Source organism: Oryctolagus cuniculus, chromosome 1 (genome assembly GCF_964237555.1).
Source record: "Oryctolagus cuniculus chromosome 1, mOryCun1.1, whole genome shotgun sequence".
In the NCBI taxonomy this organism is placed as follows: Eukaryota; Metazoa; Chordata; class Mammalia; order Lagomorpha; family Leporidae; genus Oryctolagus; species Oryctolagus cuniculus.
The window spans coordinates 106,113,152-106,127,230 of NC_091432.1; the positions used below are offsets into that span (position 1 = coordinate 106,113,152).

Here is a 14,079-nt window from a genome sequence, read left to right on the forward strand (position 1 = left end):
TTTTGGTCTAGATACTTCTGGGTGGCAGAGGGGCTGGGAGGACACGGTGGCTTCAGACTAGGGATTTGTATTTATTTTTGAATTTTGGTAAAATAGGGCTGGCACTGTGGCGTGGCAGGTGAAGCCTCTCTGCCTGCAACACAGGCATCCCATATGGGTGCCGGTTTGAGACCCGGCTGCTCTACTTCCCATCTAGCTCCCTGCTAATGCACCTGGGAAAGCATTAAAAAATGGTTCAAGTGCTTGGGCTTCTGTACCTAAGTGGGAGACCGAGAAGAAGCTCTGGGCTCCTGGCTTCAGCATGGCCCAGCCCTTACCAATTCATGGCCAATCCCTACCTGCCCTAACCCAATGCTGTCAAGACTCGCATCTTTCTGAGAGGCCAAATCCCCGGCTGTATTAGGTTCCAGTAAATTCTGCAGCCAGAATTCCCCCTTAGCTACTTCAATATGGTTTCTAAGAATGGACGTGAGCTCAGGTACGTTGTAAAATAATGTAAGCATGAAATCTCAACCCCAGAATGTGGCCATATGGGGGGTGAACCAGTGGATGGACAGGAATCTCGCTGTCTCTCCTCCTCTCTCTGTAACTCTGCCTTTCAAATAAATAAAAAATAAGTCTTTACAAAAAATTTGGTAAAATATACATAAAATTTAGCATTCTAACCATTATTTAAAAGAGCTTTTTATTTGAAAGGCAGAGTGACAGCAATGGGTGGGGGCCGGAGAGATACAGAGAGATCTTGGATCCACTGGCTCACCTCCCCCCAGTGGCCACAACATCCAGGGCTAGGGCAGACTGAAGCCAGGAGCCAGGAACTCCATCTGAGTCTCCTACATGCATGGCTGGGCGCAGGTACTTGGGCCATCTTCTGATGCTTTCCCAGGCACACTAGCAGGGAGATGGATCAGAAGCCAAGCTCCTGGAACTCTAACCTGTGCTCTGATACGGAATGCCAGTGTTGCTTGCAGCAGCTTAACCTGCTGTGCCACAACACTATCCCCATTTTAACTGTTTTTAAGAGCAGACGATCCATTCATGTGGATACTCAGCTGTCACTACTGTCCATCTCCAGAACCCTTACCGTCTTGTAAAGATGAAACTCCACACCGTGAAACACAGACTCTACTTCTTCCCTCCCCGCCAGCTCCTAGACCAGGAGTGCTCAACCTTTTTGTGCCATGGACTCCTTGGGCAGTCACCTGAAGTCTCTGACTTTCTTCAGAATAATGTCTATACATGCATAAAGTAAAATAAAAACAGAATTATAACAGAGACTTCACATAAGGACATCAAAATAGTTTCAAAGAATCCCTTTGCCACCCAGCACTATGTGAATGTCTTGTCCTGGGAAGATCAGGCTGTGGTCCAGTGGCCATCACAGTTTTCCAAAGCAGCTCACATAAACGATATTTTGAGATAATGGCAGCCTTTCTGATTTGGCATGAAAATTCCAGTGACACTTGTCGGCGACGAAGTCGTGACAGATATTTCTAATAAGACTGGTTTGTTACTTACATTCCCAGTAGAAGGAACTCCCAAGTCTTGGTTGCAGGTGAGTGAAAATAAAGATGCCCTTCCTCACCCCCCACCCTCCAAGTTCACCCATCTCCCCTGCAGCATGGGGGTCTGCAGCTCCAGGGGAGGAAGCCCTTTGGAGATGAGAGAACTCCTCACTGGTTCTGCCGAGGGGAAGTGTGGCTGGTGGGAGCGTGCCCAGGCCATCGCCCTTGAAGCCCCCCTCGCCCAGAGCAGCACAGGAGCCCAGCTCTCCCCATGGCCGCCAGCCTGCTGTCTGCGGTGGGCGGGGCCGGTGCCCCAGAAGTGTGCCTTCTGGCAGCTTCCCCCGCCCCCTTGTCCAAAGGCTCAATGCAGAAGGGAGCCATATGGTCCTTTGTGGACACATCTTCCCTAGTACAGCGTCTTCCCGGGGTGAATGCAGAGCCCCACGCCCCGTGTCAGCTGGGCCTCCCCTCCCCCACAGCCAGCCCAGGGTGTGGTGGGTTGTGGGGAGCCTTTCAGTAACACCCCCGCACACACTCACACAGAAAACTGTTGAAGTGAAGTCAAATGTCTCAAAGTCAGATCCCTTTTTAGTATGAATTTGCTGTGTCTCATTCTGAGCACTAATTCCAATTTAATTGCAAGTGGCCTGAAGCCTCTTCAATAGGAGTAACAAATGGTTTGATTTTGTAAACTTCATCAGACTGCATTTTAAATGCGACACAGTAGCCCAACTCGAATGCCAATGAAGCACTGGAGTAGCTCTCTGTTTACTAATTATCCGTTTTTACTCCAAGCCACGCTGGCTGGCTTGTCTGATTAAATCGGATTTGTGGGATAGAGAACAGCTAGCAGAGTTTTCTCTATAGTAAACGAGATTGAAACTATGGGCCGCCTGGCTGCACACTGTAAATTATATTTCCTTTTAAAGGGGACGTGTCTCTTTTATTTCTCTGTCGTCCCTCCTGCATATTAAACTTGACGGTACAGAAATGTACCCGGCTGCTCCTAAATCCAGCCTCCGGCCCTCCACCTGGCTGCCCACTCCACTCCCCGAAGAAGTGGAAAGGAAATGGGTAGCTGCCTCCCATGTCCTCACTGCCCCCCCCCCCCTTTTGCCTTTTTAATCCTCTTCTTCCTCTTCTTCGCCTCCCCTTCATTCCGGGGTTGAGATTTCATGCTTACATTATTTTACAACGTACCTGAGCTCACGTCCATTCTTAGAAACCATATTGAAGTAGCTAAGGGGGAATTCTGGCTGCAGAATTTACTGGAACCTAACGCAGCCAGGGATTTGGCCTCTCAGAAAGATGCTAGTCTTGATGGCATTGGGTTAGGGCAGGCGGGATTGGCCATGAATTGGTAATGATAGTTTGAACAGGGAAAAGAGAGTCAATTTCTGAAAAGCCAGATTGTTCTTTAGGTCCACCTGGAATGAAATCCTTTCCTCTGAACAAGGTGCAATTTGGGCTGCCTAGTTTCTACTTGGGGCCCACCAGAGAAGGGCACAGTAAGAGTCCCAGAGGGTTGGACAGTGGAGGCCCGCTCCTCCAAGTTGCAGCCCAGGCTGGGGGAGCTGGTGTGCCCTCTCCCCTCTCCTTACTGCCTGGCCAGCTCTGGCCTATGGAGCTCTTGGACTCAACGTTTAATTGTTTATTCCTCTGTCCCTAGGAAAGCAAAGCAACTTCTGCCCTTGTGCGAACTCGCTCGCTCTCGCGCTCTCTCTCTCTCTCTCACTCACACACACACACACACACACACACACACCATGAAATGAACACAAGAACCCTAAACAAGGTGTCATCACACGGTGCTTAAAACTCCACCGTGGCTGACTTCAGCTCTGTGGGCTTGGCCTGTCCTGCCCTTTGTCCTGGTGTCTCCCTTTGAGCCCGGAGCTTTTTATATTTCCATTTGCTCTTGAATGCATTGCAACGTCACCGTGTGCACTTTTTCCTTTTTGGCCCCTGTGTAGAGTACTGTGCGGGAAGGCCCAGTAACAATTACATGGGGAGGGAATGGCTGCCGTACTCAGGCCCACAGCCCTCCTTTAATTGTTGACAGTAAAAAGCCTTTAAATGCTGCTTAATTTGCAATCGTCTTCTGGGGAGGGGGGAAGGAGAGGCACCATTAACATGTCAGTAAAATGAATACATCTTCTCTTTGGTTGGGTTTTGTTTATTTATGTGGGGTAGTTTGTCTTTTCATTGCTCAGTATTTGCTGGATATTTTAATGGATCTGAAACAATCGCATTTCATCTTGAACTTTGAATTCTGTCGCCCCCCTCCCCAGACCCCTGCCTCCCTCCTCACTCTGTCCTGGCTGGCTGACTCTTTGTCTTGCCCTGGTCTCTCTCCTCCACCGGGGCCCCTCTCTTCTTTCTGCTTGCACTTTGCTGTTTGAAACACATTGGGGTTTACTCAAAATTTCAGAAAGAGCCCAACTGTGTTTGTTTCCCTTCCCCCGGAAAACGATCCCGCGTCTGGGCCCCAGTTCTTCCCTAGGGGCCTCAGGATAACTCTGAGAGGCCTGCAGCTGGGGACATTGGCTATAGAAAACGTCGCATGCACTGCAGGAACACGAGCGATGAGAGGCACCTGTGATAATTTAGCATGCAAATAAGGAAGTTGGGCCCCATGGTTGGTGGAAGCTCATGCCCTCCCTTAAGCTCTGGGCATCGGCCCTGGGCTCAGGGAATGAGACCCCTGATTCTGTCACTCGTCTTCTCCGTGGAGTTGCCTGGTGGTCCTTTCTGTCCCCCTCATCCTGGGGCACGGGAGATAGCGAGCCTCCACTGCCCTACCCCCACTCCATCCCAGCCCTCTCCAGGCACCAAGGGGCTTCACTTCAGGGACCTTCAGACCCAGCTGCTCAGTAACTGGACAGTAGAGGGAGGTGCGAAGCAGGTAACAGGTGGCCCCGCAGAGACAGAACCTGTAGCTTCTCTCACTGCTTTCCTGAGCTTCCCCCAAATCCCAGTCCCACAGGGTTGCCTGACAAAGACTTAGACTGTCATCCGACATGTGCTCAGTGTTAGACCCCTTCTTTGCCTTGACTGTGGCCATCCCTCCGCCAGCCTCATTGGGAAAGTGGGACTCTGTTGACCTAGAAGTCAAGTCGGACTGCGGAGGAGGAAGCCATGCGCATCTCAGCCCCAGAGGGCCGGCCCCTCTGCAAGAGCAGGCCTGGAACCCCTGGTGTTAGGGTGCGGGAACCTCCTTAAGGATCATTCACTTCCCCTTTCATTGTACCAAAGAGGAAAGAAGCCCAGAGAGGCCTAGTGGCTTACCCAGGAGTACACAGTGAATCACTCACTGAGCTGATTCTTGCGCACGGGCCTCTGGGCTGAGGACTTTGGTGTGTGCACCCCTCCAGCCTCTCAGCTGGAAGTCTGCAGTGAACAGACACAGGGGGACAGAGGCTGGATGGATTGTCCCGACCCATCCCGTGCCACCCTCACTTCCCACCACACACTTCCGAGCTGCTTTTCCCAGCAGCCTCCACGGCAAGATGAGTTAGAGACAAGAGTGCCTGCTGTCTTCCAGTTCTCATGCAGCCTTGCAAAGACATACACACAGAGCCCTCACTGCCCACAGTGGCCATAGCAGGGGGCCCCAGCCTGAACCCATGCAGGAAGGGTGGGCGGCAGAAGGGAGGAGCTGACTGCTGAGTTAGGTCTGCTTGCTACCCACCTACCCCCAGTGACAGCTCCTGAAATCCAGTGGGTCCAGGGGCCAGTCTCTGCCCTTTAAAGTTTATTCTTGCAGAACAAGCAGTGTTGGGAAGCTGGGCCATGGGGTCAGGGTGTGTCTTGGGAAGGAGGTGCCCCACCTTCAGTCCATCACTCTCCCAACCGGCTCCTCTCCAGGGCACCTGACTCAGTTCCTGAGAGAGGCTACCCTGTCCAGTCCCCCGGGGCTCGGCAGGGCTCAGCGAGGCTACTGCCAGCTGCCCTTCCCTTCTCAGAGCCTGTTGAAGTTGCTCCAATTTTTCAATCGTGGGCCAATTAGTTTCACAAATGGGGGCCCCCGTGGTGCCAGGGCACATTTGTTCCGGGCCTGCGCACTGGCCGGGGCCCATTGTCTTGCCTCCTAGCCCCGTGGGGGCCCATTGTCCTCCCCCCCAGCGGGTGCTGCTTACCGCTGATTTATACGGGCGGGCGTCCTGCGGGTCCAGGCTTCACTGCCACAGCTGGCGGAGGTGCTTAAGGCCTTGGACCCCCTGACCTTTGCCCCAGTCCTGCTGTCATTTTGAAAGTTACAGACCAGAGGGCTGCATACCTCTCCGGATTTACTTTCCACCCCAACTACCCTCCTACAGACACCCCCCCCCCCCCCAGCACACACAGAGGCTCTCTTTCCTTCTTCCTTCCCTCGCTCTTACGGTAGAAACTTGAACACATTCTGGAAGCGTCCAGCAGCTGGACAAGGAGGGCGAGAGGCAGGGGCATGCAGGCACAGGTGGGAGGCATCAGGCTCTGCTGATGTGGAGGAAGCCGCTACTTCCCGATGTGGTTTTTAATCCTCGGATTCATTAGTTCCATATCCGATGCCGTCGGGAGGGGGTGCAGGTGCTGACCCCCATGGGTGGGGCTCTGCCAGGGATGCAGGCCTTGCAGTCTGTTGTCTTGTAGCTTTGCTTTCCTTTGGCACCGTGCCTGCCAGGGGCTGCTGCCCCCCAGAACGGATGGCCCAGCATCCGTGGGGTGACTGGGCAGCCCCATGCAGCTCTGGTCCCTTTTTAACCCCTTTATATTCTCTCTCACAAACCAAACTTCTGCCCTCCTTGTTTTTTTTTAAACCTCTTCCTTTCTTTTACACCCCCCTTTCTCGCCACCCCCCACCCCCAGCTTCGCCCCCTCTTGGGCTCGTTTGCTGGAGTGATTGACAAAATTAGTAAATCCATTCATGTAACTTTTATTGTGCAGGTCTCAATAAATCCCCCGTGTCCGGGGCGCACCTTAATGAGCTAGTGAGCTGACAAATTTGTTTACTGTAGCTGGAGGTGCCGAGTAATGAAATGCACTTGTGTCTGCAGCTCACTGCTGAACAAATACACGGGTTTCCGGGAGCCAGCTCTGCTAGCTCTGCTGCCGCCGCTGCCGCCGCCACCGCTGCCTGGGGATGCAGCCACGTTCCCCCAGAGACTGCAAGTTGTGCCTGTGTGTGTGTGTGTGTGTGTGTGTGTGTGTAAGAATGTAGTCATTCCCTCATCCATGGCTCCACTCCTTCCTTTTTTTTTTTTTTTTCATTGACGACTTTGTGGTTTTTTTTTTTTTTTGACTGATGGTGTGAAACCCTGGCATGCCTCCTTTGCCCTGTGGAAATGGAAAGTTCTAGAGATGTATAGATGCCCTCCAGGATTCTGTGCAGGGAATAAAGGGAAAAAGAGAGAGAGCTGGACAAGGAGACAGAACCCTGATGAGGCTGAAGTTGACGGGAAGGCTAGATGCTAAGGCTTTGGGCACTTTGCTCGGTTGGGGGAGATGACTGGGCGTTCCAGCAGTAGGTGGCTCTGTATGCAGGAGGCAAACAGCCGTGCGCAGCTTGAAGCTCCTTTAGTCTGAGGAAGACCTTCCATGATGATTTCTCATCCCCTCCTACCCAGGAAGAGGAGCGGCGGCACTCAGCTCCCGACAGTCCTAATGGTCACTGGCACTCGCACATCCTTAACCTGGGCAGACTGGGCCCTCACTGCCCTTCCGAGGTGGTTGGGGAATTCGGGAATAAATCCCAAAGGATCCCATATCCCCTGCCCACGAGGAAAACCAGAGGAGAACCAAACACAGGTTCTCGGCCTTTTCCCCAGTGGATCCCTTGAGCCTTAAACGATGGCCCAGAGGAGGTCAGAAGGTCTGGGCCTTTGTCCCCTCCCTGTCTGCTGCTTACCCGCCTCCCTCACCTCTAGCCTTCTCCGTCCTCTTACTATGCAGACAGAGCCTGCCTGCCTTCAGTGTGAGTCAGCCCGGGCCGCCGGCTCTGCCCTTTTCTCTTGCACAGTGGACGATGCAGCTCTGCTACCTTCCACAGTGACCTGGCAGAAAGGGAGGAGGCAGACGGAGTGGGGGAAAGGCGGCAGCATATAAGTGGCTCCTGTGTGGTCATGAGGGCGGCTTGTGGCTGGAGAGGGTGTCTTAGGAGAGAGTGACCCTGGGGAGGGGGTCAGAGGAAGCAGAAAGATAAGTCTGAAGGATTTGAGGGTGGAAGGTGTTTCCAGTTCAAATTCAGGTTTTCAGTGGACTTGATACTTTCTCCCTTGGCAGGGCAGGCAGCTCTTCCTTCGCTGGGTGAGGTCAGGTGAGATGGGACGTGAGCAGCCCACCCGCAGTCGTGTGCACCATACGCACACACAGGCTTGCACGTGCCTCAGCCCATGCACACGTCACAGTCCTAGCCTGCTTACCAGAAAAAGCCAGAGTATATTTAGATCCCTCTGCTCCTTTGATTAAGCAACTGCTTACAGCAGGAGATAATAAGAGCCCTGCTCCAAGAAGGTGTAGCACCTGAACATCTTCTCCAGCTGTGTACCCTCTGATCCTGTTCCTTCCTTTTCTATTAGGGAGCTAATTGGTATGGAAATGGCACAGGTGTAAACGTGAGGGGTTTTGTGTCTTGTAATTTCAGGCCCTGCCATCACCTGGGTGAAGTAAATACCCTCGATCTCTCACCCCTTCTGCCTCCGGTTCCATCCTGACCTGGCTGTCTCCCATTTGTTGCTACAATTAAACTTGTTTTAAACTGGCAACTCCTGAGTCCTGCCTGCCCTGCAGCCCTTGGGAGTCTGGGCAGGTCACCTTCTGTGGAGATAGACTTGATGCAAATTGGCTCCCAGGTATTTGCATGGAGCCTGTCCTATAACCTGGAACCACCCACTCCACACTCCTCATTCATCCTTGCTACACCCAGTCCCTCTTCTCCTTTAAGCTGACACCCCAGGAGTCCAGGCTGAACCCCCTTCATTCTTCCCCAGAGCAGGGGAGGTGCTAATTCTTTGACCTGATCAATGCTTTCCTGGGGCCATGGCTGATTTACGGATCTGATTTACATGGAAATTTACAGATGAATAGAAAACAGTACATTTGTAGGATTTACATTCTCCAAAACATCTGTCTGTTGTCTCATAACGGTGCTGTGAAGTTAGTGTTGGAAAGGGCAGGTTACTTAGGAATTCTGCTTTCTTGATGAAGAACCCGAGGCCAAGGACAAAAGGCTTACCTGGTCCACGAAGGCCTGCACCTCCCAGCCAGAACTGGGGTCTCTGACTGTCCCACTGCCTAGTTTGGGGAAATGGCTCCTCCTGTGGGCTCAGTCTGCTTCTGAGCTCTGACCTGGAGTGGGAGCTGAAGGAGCCCTGTCTAGCCCACAAGACAGACAGAGTCCCAGCTGTGATCATCTGCCTCAAGGTCACTTGTGTCACCGGTAGGAGAGGAGAATCTTGTTGGGAACCCTCGATGGTGGTGGCTTCCTTGGTGGGCTCTGGCTGGAGACCTAGCCATCTGTCTCTGTGCCGTGACCACCCCTGCCCCCTTCTTAGTGACTGTCCCCAGGCCCTTACTGATTTTTTTTTCAAGATTGATTGATTACTTGAACATCTGAGTTACAGATGAGAGAGAGAGAACAAGCAAGTGATCTTCATCCATTGGTCCACTCTCCAGGTGCCCACAATGGCTGGGGTTGGGCCTGAAACTCCATCCAAGTCACCCATGTGGGTGGCAGGGTTGTAAGTACTTGGACTGTCTCCCACTGCTTTCTCAGGTGTATTACAGGGAGCTAGATTGGAATTGGAGCAGTTGGGACTAGAACTGGTGTCCCTATGGGATGCTGGCATCAGAGGCAATGGCTTAACCTGCTGCTGCACAGTGCCAGCACTGCCCTCTCCCCATTGGTGCTTTAATGCAGCATGCAATTATTGAGTGCCTACTCTATACCAAGCCCTATGCTATTCATTGGGGATATAAAGATAAGCTTTTGAGGCTTACAGTCTAGTAGGCAGAGTTGAATGTCAAAAGTAAATGCAATGATGGGTTTTATATGTTGTAACAGTGAGAGCTGAGAGCAAGATGATGTCTTTGGCACCAAGTCCTAAATGGTGTAACTCATCCAAGATGCCTACTCCAGGGTCCGTTTCCTGGAAGAAGCAGCCTAGAGGCAGTAAAACAACGCAGGCTTCTGTATCTTGCAGGGCTGCATGATTCATGATCCAGGTTGTTCACTGCACAAGGGTTCCTAGCTGGGGAGAAGACAGACACTGACATCCAGCCCTCTCCATACTCACTAAAAATGGGAGTCTGTGTGCTCAGAGGAAGAGACATGATTGTCTGGTTCAGACAAAGGCAGCGTGTGGGCTGGCATCGGCTCTGCAGTCACGTTATGGCTATAAAGCTTTTTCACTTGGGTATCGCATTTGATGTTTCCAGTGATCACAAGCAATATGGCAAATGGTGAGCACACTGATGCAGACACGCTAAGCGATCTGCTCAGGGTCGCGAGGCAAGGAAAGCCCTCCGAGGAGCTGGGACCCCCCTGTATTTTGGCCTCCCCCTTGTGTCAGCTGACCACAGGACTCCTGAACGGCTTCTTCATCCTGTCAGAGTCCTGCTCCCTCCACAGCGGCTGCAGGTGCCGTGTCTCCATAAGGGAGCACGGTGCCCTCACGCTGCCGGCCCCCCGGCCCCACTGCACAGCTCACTGCAGCTAATGAATTGCTAATACAATTTTCTAGATAATTTTATTTCCATAGTCCCACATTTTAATGTGTTTCCAAAAGCTAGCATTTATTTGCTTAATCTCCCAGAGTAATAGAATCTGCCCTGACTCATCATACATGCGAACAATCAGCTAGGCAGAAACGACAGCAAATTGTTTAATAACTCACATCTAGTCTCTAGATTTTTAACTCGCATGCACCAATAGCTTTTCTTGCGTCGCATCCACTTCTCTCCTGTCCTTGCCTGTTTCTTTTTTTTTCTTAAAATACTTTTGCATCATCACAGCTATGGATCTCCAAGCAGATGGCTGGGGACCAGGGATGCAGGCCCTCAGAGGCCCCTTACTTCTCCCATGCATCCTGGTTGATGGGTCAGTGGCTTGGGAAAAACTTGCACCTTGTGGGATGTCCTAGGAGGTGGAGAGAGACCACTAGGAGGACACGGCAGCATTTCCTTCGCAGGTCAGAGGTTCAGGCAGACCTGGTGAACCTGTCAGCAAGACTCTGAGCGGGCCGCCTGGAGCTCCACGTGTGTTTCTTCTTCCCTGCTCAATCCCAGGCCCTGGTCCTGCCGCGCTGTCTCCCTGGGATTTTATTTCTCCGCCCCTCTTCCTGTGCTCACAGCACCTGTCCTGATCTGGCCCCCACCCTCTCCCAGTGGTAGCCCAAGAGCCATCGGCTCTCTTCCTGCTTCCAGCCACTTGCCGTGGCTCTTGGTCCCTGCATTGTGCCAGAGACCCTGCCCTTCTCCGGCACAGGCCATGCCGAGCCAGCACCACGCTTGTGCAACAACTGACCGTAGGTGAGCAGCTTCTGCACAGTAGAGAGCTGTTGCTCCAGTCCTGCAGGCTGGGAGGTTTGAGATCGGGATGAGCGCGGGCAGGTGCTGGTCCCTCTTCTAGGTTGCAGGCTGTGATGTGTCCTCACCTGGTGCAAGGGGCAGGGGAGCCCTCTGGGGTCCTTTTTATAAGAGCACTAGTCCCATTCGTGACCAGACCGGACACTCCCAGAGGCCCTTCCTGCGAATACCATCACTTTGGGGTTAGGATGTCTGCATCCAGCTCTTTGGAGAGACACAGACATCAGACCCTGGCAACCCCCAGTACCTGTGTGGCACTGCTGTGTTACCTGTAGAATGATCTGAGCTGTCTCACCTGGCACCTGTGCCCCAGTCACCTTCCCCGCTTATCTCCATCCCCAGGGCCTGTCCTCTGGCTCCACCTGCTCTGAAATTGGCCTGTGGCATTTCCTTAGCTTGGAAAATATGCCCACCTCCTAGTCCTTGCTTCTCATTTCTTAAAGCCTGACTCAGAATCTTCCCTGAAGCCCCCAGAGTCACCTGCCTTACCCTCTGTTGGCTTGCCAGTGGCCTCCACTGGTCTCGGACCCAGTTTTCTCTGCTTGACCTCAGCCTTGCCCTGGTCACCTCGCATGGTGCCTGCTTCAGTGGATATCGAGTGGCTTGGGCCATCCTGGGAAGTAGGGCTGGCATAGTGGGGCAGCTTCAAGGGACCTTGGGAAGGCTAAAGGGGCAGATGGCTGCAGGAGTCTGTCTGCCCTGCTGAGTGATAGCAGCACTTAAGAGTACCCTGAGCCTGGCTTGCTAGGCCCGGGGTGTCCTCCTGGGGTTGCCATAGATGGTGTTCATACATGTTCTGACCTGGGAGCCTCAGAAGATTGTTGTTAAAGGGTGTGGCTGGCCCAGGAAGCCTGCTCCACCTTGGTGATTTAAGGTGGATATTTGAACGCCTAGCTTGATTGGGACTGTCTGTGGGGTGACAGAGAGGGTGCCAGTCCTGGGTAGGACCCAGGGCTCAAGCAGCGGGGACTATTGCCACAGAACGTGTTGCAGATGCACTCCACTCCTGTGTATGTTCAGGACTCACTGTCAGCTCTTGGGCTGCTCTGCCCAGGCACACCATTTCCCTCTGCGTGTCCCCCTCCATCAGGTGGAGCCAGCCCCCTCATCACAACCTCTCAGAGATCCTGCTGGCTTTAAGAAGTGTTAGAAAACTTCAGAGGAGGGCTGTGCCTTGTGACCCAGCTCCCCACCCACTCTTCCTGGCCCAGAGCTCCAGAGCCGTTCCTGGAGGAGGCCCTGGGTGCACTGGTGCCTCTTGCTGTCATTCCTGTGCCTTTTTTGGGGAGATCCAGACAGACATGTGCCAGCCTTGAAGTACAGCTGGGCTCAACCCCATGGTTTCTAAAAGCAGACAGACGAAGCTATTTCCAGATCCCAACTCTGCCCCTTTCTACTGGGTGGCCTTAGCCAAGTTATTTGGTTTCTGCTTTCCCATTTTGAAGAAAGGGGGTAAGAATGGCTGCCTGGTACACTTGGAAGTTTTAAAGGAGATGACGTCTAGATAAAGTACTTAGCACAGTGCCTGCACTGGTTTCCCTTCCCTTCTGCTCTTTGAGGGCCAGGGGCAGAATCCTGTGTTCACTTGTGCTCCCCACCCCTTGCTCAGCCTCCCTGACTGCTGGGGAGGGGAGCATGGTTGCAGGGGCCTGGGATTCAGTGTCTGCAAAGGGAAGGGGGGTCTATGGGTGGATGTGAGGGGTTGGGCAGAGGCTGCCCCCGTCTTCTCAGGCTATTCCAAACTCAGCTACAAATGGGACTGATGTGGTGAGACCCAGACTGCCCATTGGCTGTCTACCTTGCTGGGCTGAGAAGGCAGCAAGGTGTATCATACAGTCCTCTCTCTTCACCCCCAGCTGCCGCCAGAAACTCCCTGGTTCTATACCTAGTCACGATGACCTGGCACCCAGTCCGCTGTGGGCTGATTGATAGGCGCTAGGCCTGACCACCTTTTCTGCTTTGTGTCCCTTGCCCAGGGGATAGTGGTGTGGGGCTAAGCACAAGTGACATAGCCAGGAAGCCAGCAGACATGGCCAAAGAACTGGAATCCAGTATGGTGGGCAAGGAGCTACCATCTAGGACTTGGGCTCCTGTGTTGCTAGAGCCAAGAAGGCCATGGCTCAGAGCAGCCAAAGAGAACATCCTACTTGTAGAAGGCACCAAAATGACATCCTTATTTGTTGAATGAATGGGCCTTTCAGATTCCTGCTTTAGCGAATGGAGAAGTAGCTGAAAGCCTAGGGTCTATAGCAGGTCTTAGGAAAGAATTCAAATCCAGGCAGCTGGCTGTATATCCGAGATATTCCCACTTGGAAACTCCATGGATCATTGCACAAGTTACTCAGTTTCTATGTGCTTCAGACTCCTTATATGAAGGGTGAGGTGAGTACAGCCTACCTTTTGGAATTGTGGTTTAGAATGAGTTACGTTAGAACGATGCCAAGCCTCTGTCTTCCTCATCATTGTTTTTCCTCTTCCACTCCTGCTGCAGATTCTGCAGAGCCCCTCTGCACTGTGTCCTTAGTACCCTGCCTTCTGCATAGCACCCAGCTCTACTGCAGAGGCAGGTTGGCCGCTGTGATGTATTTGCTTAACAGCTTTCTCCCTCTAGACTTTAGGTTCCGCCTGATGCCACGTGAGTGACTCGACTGTACAGCCCTGACGCCACGTGGGTGACTCGGCTGCCTCCGGATTTGCTCCTGAGCCTGGGCACCTGGGGGTGCTAGTCCTGAGGCTGGTTCTCCCTGTGCCCTGAATGGGTTGATGGTGGCCTTGTGTGTCCACCTCCTGAGGCTCTTCCTTCTGCTGTCTTCCCAGGCACAGACATGGCCGTCTTCTGTCTGCTGTGTGGGAAGCGCTTCCAGGCACAGAGCGCGCTCCAGCAGCACATGGAGGTCCACGCAGGCGTGCGTAGCTACATCTGCAGCGAGTGCAACCGCACCTTCCCCAGCCACACGGCCCTGAAACGCCACCTGCGCTCACACACAGGTAGGCCCATCCAGGTGGTGGG

At 53.0% G+C, this 14,079-nt stretch overlaps 1 protein-coding gene across 3 annotated transcripts in view; it reads left to right on the forward strand.

The window, feature by feature from the left end:
• Positions 1-14,079, forward strand: part of ZBTB16 (zinc finger and BTB domain containing 16) — a 186,826-nt gene that overhangs the window by 160,412 nt on the left and 12,335 nt on the right. For all 3 annotated transcript variants that reach the window (XM_002708425.5, XM_017343233.3, XM_051819548.2), the window contains exon 5: positions 13,887-14,057. In XM_002708425.5, the coding sequence (XP_002708471.1) occupies positions 13,887-14,057 (171 nt within the window). The remainder of the gene's footprint in view (positions 1-13,886; positions 14,058-14,079) is intronic.